We start from the raw sequence: 11,105 nt of genomic DNA on the forward strand, positions 1-11,105 counted from the left end.
CAGGTTCATGCATATCAGTATACACATCCACTTTTGAAACGCTGCATGCAATATTGCAATGCCAGGGTTCGTAGTTCTCCCTTCTCCGATATGTCATATGTGTGCGCGTGTGTATGCTGTGGGTGGCGCCATCAAGGGGGGGCATGCAAAAGCTAGTGCTCAGACAGTTGCTACTCCAGTGAAAAGTGAAAGCTGAAATCTCCAGCTGCAACAGCATGGGCTTCTCGATCTTGGGTGCATCTTTTTTTTTCCCGCGTTTTTTTTTTGCGGGAAGATCTCGGGTGCATCTTTGGACCGTTCTGAGATTGCATCTGGTCAAGGTCATGGTCATATACTCGCACACCGGCCTCCATTTCGTTTCTGAGCCAACAAAATGAAATTACTCTCGCAGTGGGGACAAACAATACGGAATAAAACGTATATTGGAATTTAGCAAAAATCAAGCAGAAAACCGGATTGCTTGGCTTCACCGGCGCGGCGGCCCGCCTGTTGGTGTCATACTGTCATGTGGGAAGATGAGAGTCCAGAGCTAGTGATGGCATCGCCGCATCCAAGATTACAACAGTAGTCTAGTGTTAGTCAAAAGGAGAGGTATCTAGCCATACGGTCGAGTACAAGTTGTGTCTGAGTGTATTGACACTCTAGTTTGTAGAGACATTACTTTGCGAACAAAAAGGAGAGGAGCCAAAAAAAAGAGAGAGAGGGGTTCGTCTTCGCTAATTCATCCCGGAGCTGACGACGAGCTAGCCTATCTAGGCCTGTTAGTGGAAAGGCCCAGAAGCCCACCAACGATAAAAAAACTCATTTAAAGAGCCCGTAAATTAGCATCCGGCCCACGAGAGCACCCACCTCCCTCCGCGGCGGCTCCGCCCAGCCTATCTAGGCCTGTTAGTGGAAAGGCCCAGAAGCCCACCAATGATAAAAAAACTCATTTAAAGAGCCCGTAAATCAGCATCCGGCCCACGAGAGCACCCACCTCCCTCCGCGCCTCCGCGGCGGCTCCGCCCAGAGCCCACCCCCACCGGCCCACCCCCACCAGACGGATACGCCGACGACTCGGCCTCGTGCCCCCGTTCGTACCCGACCCCGACTCCCCTTCGTCGACGCCGTCATCCCCTTTCCCTCCCTTCCCCGGCGAGCTATCACCGTCAGCCGCCACCCCAGCTCCGCCATGGACTCGCTCCTCGCCAGCTACGCCTCTTCCGACGACGAAGCCGACGAGGCCCCACCTGCCCCTGCCCCCGCCGCGGCCCGGGGCGGGGAGGCCGGCGCCAAGCCCCCCACCGCCTCCTCCGGTGGCGGCGGCGGAATCTTCTCCTCGCTACCGCAGCCCAAGTCCGCTGCTCTCTTCTCCTCCCTCCCGCCGCCCAAATCTGCCCCTGCCCCCAGCGCGACCCGGGACGGTGAGGCCGCCGGGAAGCCCCCCACCTCCTCCTCCGCTGGCGGCGGAATCTTCTCCTCGCTCCCGCAGCCCAAGTCCGCGGCTCTCTTCTCCTCCCTCCCGGCGCCCAAATCCACCCCCGCCCCCGTCCCCGCCGCCGTCCCGACCTTCTCCTCAATCCCGGCCCCGAAGTCCTCCACCGGAAAACCTAAGCGCGTCGTCCAGTACCGCCCGCAGCCGATCCGGCAGCCCACGGGCGACAGCTCCGACGACGAGGAGGACGACGCCAAGAAGCGCCGCGCCAGCGCCGCCGAGGCGCGCTTGCCGCCCGTGTCTGCTGGCTCGGGGCCCGTGTCCTCGTTCCTCCCCCCACCTAAGCACTCGCTTGGGCTCGGCTCCGGCTTGGGCGCCGGCGCCAGGAGGTCGGCTATCGATACGGCTGCGCCGGAGAGGTCGAATCTCGGCGCGCCCGTGCCTTCAGGCTCCATTGCCAACACTGGAGCGCCTGAGAAGCCTGATGTCGCTTCGGATGACGACGATTCAGAGGATAGTGGCAGTGAGGAGGACATGCCTGTGCCGGAGCAGCTGGAGGAGGGGCAAGAAGAACAGCAGGGTCTCGAAGCTGCAGCTGGAGAGCAGCAACAGCAAGGCTATTATGCAGCAGCCGGGAGCACCAGTGGATATGAAGCCTATGCGTGGGATCCAAACTACTATGCTCAATATGGTGCGAATTATGGCTGGGATCCTAGTGCCAATCCAAATTATGTGGCTGGAGCACAGTATGCTGCATCTGGAGGAGAGCAAAGTGGTGGGTATGTTCATTCACACGGAGGGGAGCATGGTGGTGGATACGAGTATGTTGCGGCAGCGCCATATGGAGTAGATTATACTGGAGGGTATGTCCATGAGGTGGCAGCACCAACGCAAGAACCAGTATTGCCACCGGAGATGGGTAGGATTGGCGGGAAGAGAGGCAGGAATGATATGCCAGCGCAGATTTTAGAGGTAGATCAGGCAGAGCTGATGAAGAATCGACCTAAGCAGGATACGTCCAAGCTTACTGGACTGGCCTTTGGTCCTAGTTATCAGGTACAGATCCATCGCCCAATGCTAACTTTGTACTACTTTTGTTGAGCACTTTGTGTTATTAGCTTATTATTATGCTTGAACAGTTTTGCTAGCTTAGTACCAAATCGAGTAGATAGAATGGGATGAAAAGGCCAGATTATTTGCACTATGCTCATTGGTCAAACACCTGAACACTATAGCTACTCCATATCATTTGGCTCCATGCTTAAAAGGACACCAACACAATCACACAATAGTATTTATGCCTCATGCTCAGAAGCAATAACGGGTCTGGTGCTTTGCTGCCAAGCAACGATTCTTTAAAAATAGGTAGAGACATGCGATGTTTTTTTTTTCCATTGCAATTTTAGTTCATCAGGAAGCGAGTGACAATACTTGATTACTAGAAATCTCTGTTAGGCTGTAGATATTACCAATTGTTTGGTGGCAGTTCCTAAGTAGAAATCTCTGCTATACTTAAATGATTTAAATAAGTGAGCAGTCAATTCACACACTTCGTTTTAGAAAATGTGTCATGTAAATAGTTATGTTTGTTTAGCTTGATTATGGTTCAAATAGAATTACAGACAGAAGATGTTTCTATTTGTGGCCTATATGTTTTTTTTTAACTGACAACACAGCTTTATGCTTAAGTAAGCCACATTATCACAAAAGGAAAACGAAGCCAGTGATGATTTGATGCTATGCCTCTTCTATTTGTATGGATTTGCACAAATTTTGAAGCAATCGTAGGGCTAACCAGCTGGAATCCAATCTTGCTATGTGAATTTTGATATGTGCAATTCTCAAAGGGTGTAGCACTGAAATTCCTTGTAGATCTGACTGCGTGTAACCAAGTATTTTTTTTAACGAGTGTAACCAAGTATATGTTACTCAAATCTAATGATTCTGATATAGTTTTCCTGGATACATGGAGGAACTGATGATGCATAAAGACACAACTAGGTGTAGGCCATACAGTATACAGTTGATTTTCTTTGAGTTGGTACATGGGCAAAGGTTAGTCGATGTAGCGAAAGGAATGGGCTTGGTTGCCTACTCTAGTGTGGAATAGAGGGTCAGCATGTATTGTCATAGGGTTCCAGTTTCAGTAATATGGTACTTGGGGAAACATATGCATGTACTCACAGGGCCTGTAGGATCACATGGTTTCCCAATGAGAACCATGTTTCTTTTTTGGATCCAGCATTCCCTAGTACAACAGTAGGCTTGTTTTACTGAATGACTAACTTCATTAGTGTTTTTTTGCATGAAAAAAAAGAGTAAATTTCACTGGCGGTCCTTGAACTTGTCCCGAGTTCTCATCCCGGTCCCGGTACTCTCAAAATGCCCATGAAGGTCCTTAAACTTAGTCCCGAGCTCTCATCCTGATCCTTAAACTTGTCCCAAGCTCTCATCCTAGTCCCGGTATGCACATAACAGTCCATAAACTTGTCTCAAGTTCTCATCGAGGTCCATAAACCTGTCTTGAGCTCTTATCCACTAAAACTTTAAGTGGGATTTGAACTTGATTTAAAATTATCATAAATTTTTGATCAATTTTGAATTTGATTCAAACTTGGTTTCAAATACTCATGAACTTTGGATCAATTTGAGTGGGATTAAAATCCTAAAAGTTCAAATCCCACTCAAAATCGATCCGAAATTCATGAGGAATTGAAACCAAGTTCGAATCCCATTCAAAATTGATAAAAAATTCATGAGGATTTGAAATCAAGTTCAAATCCAACGCAAAGTTGTAGTGGATGAGAGCTCGGGACAAGTTTAGGGACTGTTATGTGCATTTCGAGAGTACTAGGACTGAAATGAGAGCTCGGGACAAGTTTAAGGACTGCTATGTGCATTTTGAGAGTACCGGGACCGGGATGAGAACTCGGGACAAGTTCAAGGACCGCTGGTGAATTTACTTAAAAAAACACTTTCATTCAACTTTTGCACACATCAATGTAGTTTTGGTCCTTACCCAAGATTTCTACCTTGTGAACAGCCTGCCCCATCTGCGAAAGGAAAACCATCCAAGTTGCACAAAAGGAAGCACCAGATTGGTTCTCTGTACTTTGACATGAAGTCAAAGGAGATGGAGCTTGCGGAGAGGCGCTCGAAGGGCATTCTTACGAAAGCAGAAACTCAAGCAAAATATGGCTGGTGAAATTGTGAGCATGTAAGAAAATTTCAGGAAGTGGCAGAATTGAAATGTTTGTGAATTTTTGTTGTAAGAGTTACGGATGATATAACCCCAATGAAGAACAAATAGTTAAATGATCAGTCGGTATTTGTGTTGCCCAGCTTGCTTTGTGAATTTGTGATGTTGGCATGAATTTGAAGCATACACTTATCAGCTACTGTATATAAACCGCTTGAATTTATTTTTGCTGAGGTTGCGTTTTGGCATCTATAATTTTCTTTTGAACGAATAAGCAAGGGACAGTGCTTATTCCATTTATACAAAGATAAAACGGATTACATGTCCTCTGGATTGTGTGAAAGAAAAAAAGAGAGCCCAAAGGCTTAGTGGATTGTGTGAAAGAAAAAAAGAGAGCCCAAAGGCAATAAAGGCGCTAATTTTGCACCAGCAAATCGCCCAAGCGCGTGCCTCCTTATCTTGCTCAATAGTGATTGCACATTTTTCTTCATATCGAGGCTCATTTGGCTCGGCAGATTAAGGCAGTGTATTTGAATCATCACATCAAATTGTTTACATATCGCCTTCAAATGCATACACTGCACAAAGTGAACATAAGAATATTATGCAACAGCAATCAAATGCACATATCGCAACTGTGGGGAGACGAATAGACACCACAATTGTCCAGCGATGCATCAAAAAATTACTAGAGTATGTATTTCGAAACAGACTTGTACTCAATTACTGAAAACGTTTTTAATCACAATGCATGCACTTCTCAGTTTGAAGTTGCTTATGACAATGCTGAGGAACATAACGATAAGCTGGACAGTTTCTTGCTGTCTGAGTACAAAATAAAGCACCAAATGAACATGACTCCAGAAGCTCATCAGTAGAAGAAAATATAAGCCATTATCCAGAATGGACCCCAGAAAAGCCACCAGTCCTGAAACACATAGAAACAAGGGTGTCACTAATAATTGGAAAGGTAGCTAAACCTAAAATCAAAAATCAAGTGGTGAACTAGTAACAGGCACATACAATCACAGCAAATACCATATCTTGCCAAAGCCTGAACACATTTTTGCATCACCATAGTCAGATCCTTCTCTAAGTTTAACTAAAAAAATGACCTCGCACTAATCTCTGAAGTACTTTCTAAATCATGTTTAGCAATCTCTTAAGTATTTTCAAAATAATGTTTAGCAATGGATCCAAGACATTTCAAGTACACAGTGGAGCAGCATTTTCAGCTACAAGCTAGCTTCTTTCATAACCCACACTAAGCTTTATGGTCTATCAGGCTATCACTAAACGAGTTCAAAAGAATTTTGGTTATGACGTATACAGATTCATTTTCTCACTTGGTTGGAAGCGAACCAGCAATTCTGCAAAAGAACTGTTTTCCAGTTCAAATGGCAGTAAACGAGTTTAGTAATTTCAATTTAACTATTTCAAGAGAATATCTTCCATCGTTAACCCAGCACACCAATATACTCAGTAAGACGATTAGACCTAGTTAACTTACATCCCCAATAGAGCACAATACATATGCAAATACAATCTACTGAATGGTAAACCTTGAAGTGAATTAAGGATTAAGCTTTGTAAATTAAGGCATATTAAGTAGGACTTCATTGATGTGATGTGATGAGGCAATCAGATGGCTGAGTTTCCTGAACAATTACAGACTATATAAATGGCAAAAAAAAGACAACACCACGATCAAGGAAAGATGTAATCGCAAGCGAATAGTTCCATGTAATCCAAAAGGATCCCAATTTAAACTTGTATCTGCATTCATCAACTAAATCTCAGTACCCCTAGCAGGCAAAACAGTGGACGCATTAGGGTAGCTCAAAATTTCTAGATAAAAGGGGCATTGTCCCATTTCACATTTCAACCAGTCAGCACAAATACAGGCAAACAATCATCGCTATAACAAGACACCACAAGCAATACTAATCACCACAAAGACCCCGATCTACAGCCGACATTGCTCCGCACCTACCAAACGCGCCAAAATCTACAACGTTGAACTCGTCCACCAGCAAGCCGGTCGGAAACCCACGTTCGTCAGACAGGACTGGATCGGATCAGATCGGACAGGACGAGACGGGGAACCGCGGACTCACCTCGGTGTGGCCGGCGACGGACGGGGGCGGTGGATCTAGTGGTGCTTCCCGCCGGTCCTCTCCATCTCCTCGAGGTGGGCGAGGTGGGCCCGCTCCCAGGGCAGCGCGACGAGGTAGGAGAAGGCCATCCCGCCGAAGCAGACGTGGAAGAGCGGGTCCGGCTTGCTCGTCTCGATGTACTTCTCGATGTAGCGGTCGACGGCCTGGTCGGCGCTCTTCTTGACGTTCTCCCAGGTGAGCCGCGGCTTCAGGTACGCCGGCACCTCCCGGACCTTCATGCCCCGGATCTCGTTGTACAGGGCTCGCAGCGCCATGGCCGATCTCTCCCTCTCGCTAGGGTTTGCTCGTCGGCGTGTGGGTGGGTGGAGTGGGGAGAGGAAGGGGAAGGGGAATTTGTTCGGCAAATGGGAGCGGAGGTTGTTGGGCCGAACTGGGCCGCTGTTGACTCTTGCCTGCCGTGTGTGTGTTTGTGTGTTTGAGAGGAAGTATGGGCCTCAACGGGCCACTAGGTGCACGTGAGGCCCACCAGGCAGATGGTGACGTCGTCCTCCCGCGCCTATCGGGCAGATGCAGATGGCGGCAACGCGTCTCTCTCTGTGCTGGAGCGACGACAGTAGTCTGTAGATAGTTTGCTACGAACTGCAACATGCAAATGTCAACTGATCCAATGATAGCATCGCATAAAAAATATAGGTTGATTTGGCTAGGGATGATGTCGCACCCATCACGTAAGCTCACATTCAGATAATTTCATTTGGCAGGCAGAAGAGCAATTGGTTAAAAAATCTGGTAATTCTCACATTCAGCAGAATGACAGCAATACTCTTAACTGAAAGAAGTTTGAATAACATCTCTAGTCCTAGCTTTCAGTTCAAACATTCAGCAGAATGACAGAAAGTAGACTGACATGCTTCACCACTCACTAAGTTCAAAGCTAGGATTTGGCAGAATAGGTTGTGACCAGCGCACCCAAGCACACGTCAGAATCATATTACATCAATCAATCTAAACATGCTTCAAGTCTTCTCACTCCGCATCCTCTATCTCCGCATCCTCTGGAACACCTCGGAGGTACATAACATTGTTGCACCTGTAGATTGAACAAGCATAAATGAATCATACGAGAGCCAACTGAATATGCAATGCGAAAGAGCTTAGTTTGATCAAATACCAGAAGCAAAAGACTGGACATGAAGATGCATCCCAGATTCCCAACTATTTGACCCAACACCCCAGTTCTAAAAAGTTCAAAGACAATATGTTTTTTAAGGACCCCTAGCTTTCCTTGAAATGTAACTTCTGCAGATCCATACTACCCTTAGTATAGTCAGATTAGGGATGACAGCATGCAAGCTTTTCCTGGGTTATCTTGATTTACATGGCAACAGTACTTGGCACATGCTCGAAGCAAAGGATCAAAAAAGTCTACCTGATCAAAATCTCTCCCAGGTTTCCAGAGAATTGCCCATCAATGTACTCCTCTGTGTTAGCAAGCTGCACGCAGTAGAGAAAAGTAGTAATGAATTTTGTAGGTCGCTTCATATTCAATAGATAATGGGCTATTTTTGTAAAAAAGAACTGCTGGTAGATCTAATAGTAAAATAGCCAAACTGTCAAATTCGTACCTGAAGGTTCATATAAGAATCCACAGAAACAAGATATCCTGAGAATGTAAAATAAAGGCTTATAAGTATGGTTAAGGGTAGGCACAGTATCTAGAAAATAATAAATTGTAACAGTTGAAAACTGAAACAAACTGAATACCTTTGTACTCCATACCCCACTTGAGTTTGACAATTACAGGCTTCCCTGTCAGGTTGTTCAAGAAAGGTTTTGGGTTAACTGGCACAGTCTGCACAAAGCAAGAATCCATTAGTAAGTGTACCAGAATGTCATGCGTTATTGTGACAGGCAAATATATATATATATATATATATATATATATATATATATATATATATATAACTCTCATTGCATTCTTTGGACTTCTTTAGTTCATTAGTGAATTCCATGGGTCAACTAAATGACATATTTCCATTATGAAATGGTAATGAAACCATGATACCATACTGCAAGGCACCACATCAGTCTGGTGCATTAATAAGATCTTAGGCCTGCAAGACAATCCCAATGGCTCAGCCTTAATTAATATCAGACTAATCATCCACCAAAACTCAACTATCATGGCAAAGATATATAAACAGGTCAACAATAAATCAGATGCAATTATCTGCTTATCTAGATGATTATCTTAGTGTTTTTCAAATTTATTCTGCAGCTACAAGACTTGGAATTGAGCCTAGCAGCATACACCCTGCCTAGCTCATTAAGAATAGATGCTTTTCAGTTTTCACCTGATGTTAAATCACAATTAAATTCATTAACTGAAGTAGTACAGAACAGTAATCAACTGTGTATGTGCACACTTACAGACAAATATGGATGCACCTTTGGACTAAGCTAGCAGAAACAATTGCAAACGTGATACGAGACTACCATGGTACTGGCAAAGGTGAAAGGACTAGGCTCAACTTAGCAGGTGCATCGGCTATATGGATACAACAGTACAGTGGTGAGGCAAAACAGGAAAAAAAATCCATCCAGAACTCAACCCAGGATATTGGCAATGCGAAAAAAAGTACGGAAACCATGTTAGAGAAAAAGGAACCCCAATTCAAGCGAGGGAAGTCAATCTATCCCAGTGAGTTCCAAACATGAGGGCATTCCAGGATTACTAGATCCAGGTGAAAAGTGGCATCCCTTCGTAATCTCTGAACTCCTGATGCCTATACTCTGGTGCACCATCAAATTACTCTTTAACAATTCCCCCACACCCAGATTCCACAGCTGATTGCTTCAAGTATCCCAAACCATAGACCTCACTTATGACCTATCTAGTATCTATCTTCCAGGAATTCAACCTAGGTGTCTCAACTCTAGACTAACGGGTGCATGAAACACAAACTAGCCAGGTAGACAATAGTCGACGACGCCAAATCACACGACGACTAATCAGAAGTGCGAACAGATCTAGTATGCAAACTGCCTAGAAAGAGGGATCGAGAGTGAGCCAGGGAAAGTAAGGGAGCTTAGAGCAACTCCAACCCACCTCCTAATTTTGGCCTCCTATTCCACCCGAATGAGAGTCTCTCATCCAATTTCTCTCTCCTACTTCACAATGATCTCCAACAAACCCCTCATACTTGCCCTCTTATATTGAACCCTCCAATATTTTACATTCATGTAAAGTAACTACCATGAGCATATGATCTCATCAAATTCTAGATCATTGCTGCAAAATTGAGGAATAAGTAATATAAAGAGATCAGTAATATGGAGAAATCCCTGCAAAACTGAAGCTACGTAAAGAAGAATGGGCTGCAAAATTGAAGCTATGCAAGAAGGAATTGCATTGCTTCCGTAAAAAGATGAATCAATACCCCCTCCCCCCCCCCCTCTCCATATTAGGTGCGTTTGGTAGAGCTCCATCTGATTCTAATTCTCTATGGGAGCTGATTCTCTGAGAGAAGTGATTCCGCGACTGAAAGTGATTCTCACTTTCTCTTTGATTCTCTAGTATAAACTCTTAAAATTAGGATGGAGAATCACTTCACAGAATCAGGAAAAGCTAGTTTTTTCCGCTCCCAGCCTCTTAGTTCATTTTAGAAAATCACTTTACAGAATCAGCAGAGAATCACTTCTCTGAAAAACTGTTTGACAGAGCTCCTGCTAGAATCAGCAGAGAATAACGCACCCTTACTCTTCAGTTTTTCTTGCTGTCTCTGGCAGCTGTATCGCAGCGGGAGCACAGGAAGGTGGCAGGCCGTGCGCACGACGCTGGTGGCTGGGAACGCAGGCAGCAGGCGGTCCGCGGCCACCGAGGCACCTCCCATCCCCAGATCCCCTCTCCCGCCGCCCGCCGCCCGCGTATGTGACCCTGGAGCAGCAAGCCTCCCCCTCCTCCGACGTATGGGCCGGCGCATGGGGCAACGGCGCGGCGCAGCTTCGCCGGCACCGAGCTACAGAGATGCCGCGGCAGCTGCTTTGTGGGGCCGCAAGCTAGCGCTCCTCTCTCTCTCCGATACTCCCCTCTCTAGATCGGCCCGGGTAGGGAGGGAGTGGGATGAGTGGTGGGATGGAGTTACTCTTACCGCCATCGGAGCAGACGAGCAGCGGCCGCCGCGGGCGCGAGGTCGAGGCGAGGGCGACGGAGGCGGTGAGGGGGCGAGGCGTCGAGTAGCTAGCGCGGCGGTCGGTTAGGGGAAAGCAGAAGCGGGGTTTTAGGGAGCAGAAAGCTTCGTGGGCTGGGCCTTCACCAGCTTAGCATCTTCCTTCACGGGCCTTAGTTCATTGGGCCAGCAGGTGCACGTGACGG

The 11,105-nt window shown here is 46.3% G+C and overlaps 3 protein-coding genes across 4 annotated transcripts; 1 reads left to right on the forward strand and 2 right to left on the reverse strand.

Annotated features, from left to right (window-relative positions):
* Window positions 1–1,058: 1,058 nt before the first annotated feature.
* Window positions 1,059–4,841, forward strand: LOC101775562 (proline-rich protein PRCC). The gene is made up of 2 exons (XM_004951674.3): window positions 1,059–2,470; window positions 4,458–4,841. The coding sequence occupies exons 1-2, from the start codon at window positions 1,172–1,174 to the stop codon at window positions 4,617–4,619; spliced, it is 1,461 nt and encodes a 486-aa protein (XP_004951731.1). The 5' UTR covers window positions 1,059–1,171; the 3' UTR covers window positions 4,620–4,841.
* Window positions 4,842–5,285: 444 nt separating this feature from the next.
* On the reverse strand, window positions 5,286–7,148 carry LOC101775975. The gene is made up of 2 exons (XM_004951675.3): window positions 6,731–7,148; window positions 5,286–5,541 (listed from the first exon to the last, which is right to left on the reverse strand). Exon 1 carries the CDS (start codon window positions 7,042–7,044, stop codon window positions 6,766–6,768), a length of 279 nt encoding a protein of 92 aa, XP_004951732.1. The 5' UTR covers window positions 7,045–7,148; the 3' UTR covers window positions 5,286–5,541; window positions 6,731–6,765.
* A 355-nt stretch (window positions 7,149–7,503) lies between these two features.
* LOC101776784 (probable small nuclear ribonucleoprotein F) lies at window positions 7,504–11,018 on the reverse strand. 2 transcript variants are annotated; one of them, XM_004951676.3, is made up of 5 exons: window positions 10,882–11,018; window positions 8,495–8,582; window positions 8,356–8,393; window positions 8,160–8,224; window positions 7,504–7,820 (listed from the first exon to the last, which is right to left on the reverse strand). In XM_004951676.3, the coding sequence occupies exons 1-5, from the start codon at window positions 10,885–10,887 to the stop codon at window positions 7,757–7,759; spliced, it is 261 nt and encodes an 86-aa protein (XP_004951733.1). In that variant the 5' UTR covers window positions 10,888–11,018; the 3' UTR covers window positions 7,504–7,756. The 2 variants fall into 2 exon arrangements, with proteins under 2 accessions (XP_004951733.1, XP_022681353.1); XM_022825618.1 differs by lacking the exon at window positions 10,882–11,018 and adding an exon at window positions 9,840–10,015.
* Between the last annotated feature and the right edge of the window lie 87 nt (window positions 11,019–11,105).

This window comes from Setaria italica, chromosome I (genome assembly GCF_000263155.2).
Source record: "Setaria italica strain Yugu1 chromosome I, Setaria_italica_v2.0, whole genome shotgun sequence".
Taxonomy (NCBI): domain Eukaryota; kingdom Viridiplantae; phylum Streptophyta; class Magnoliopsida; order Poales; family Poaceae; genus Setaria; species Setaria italica.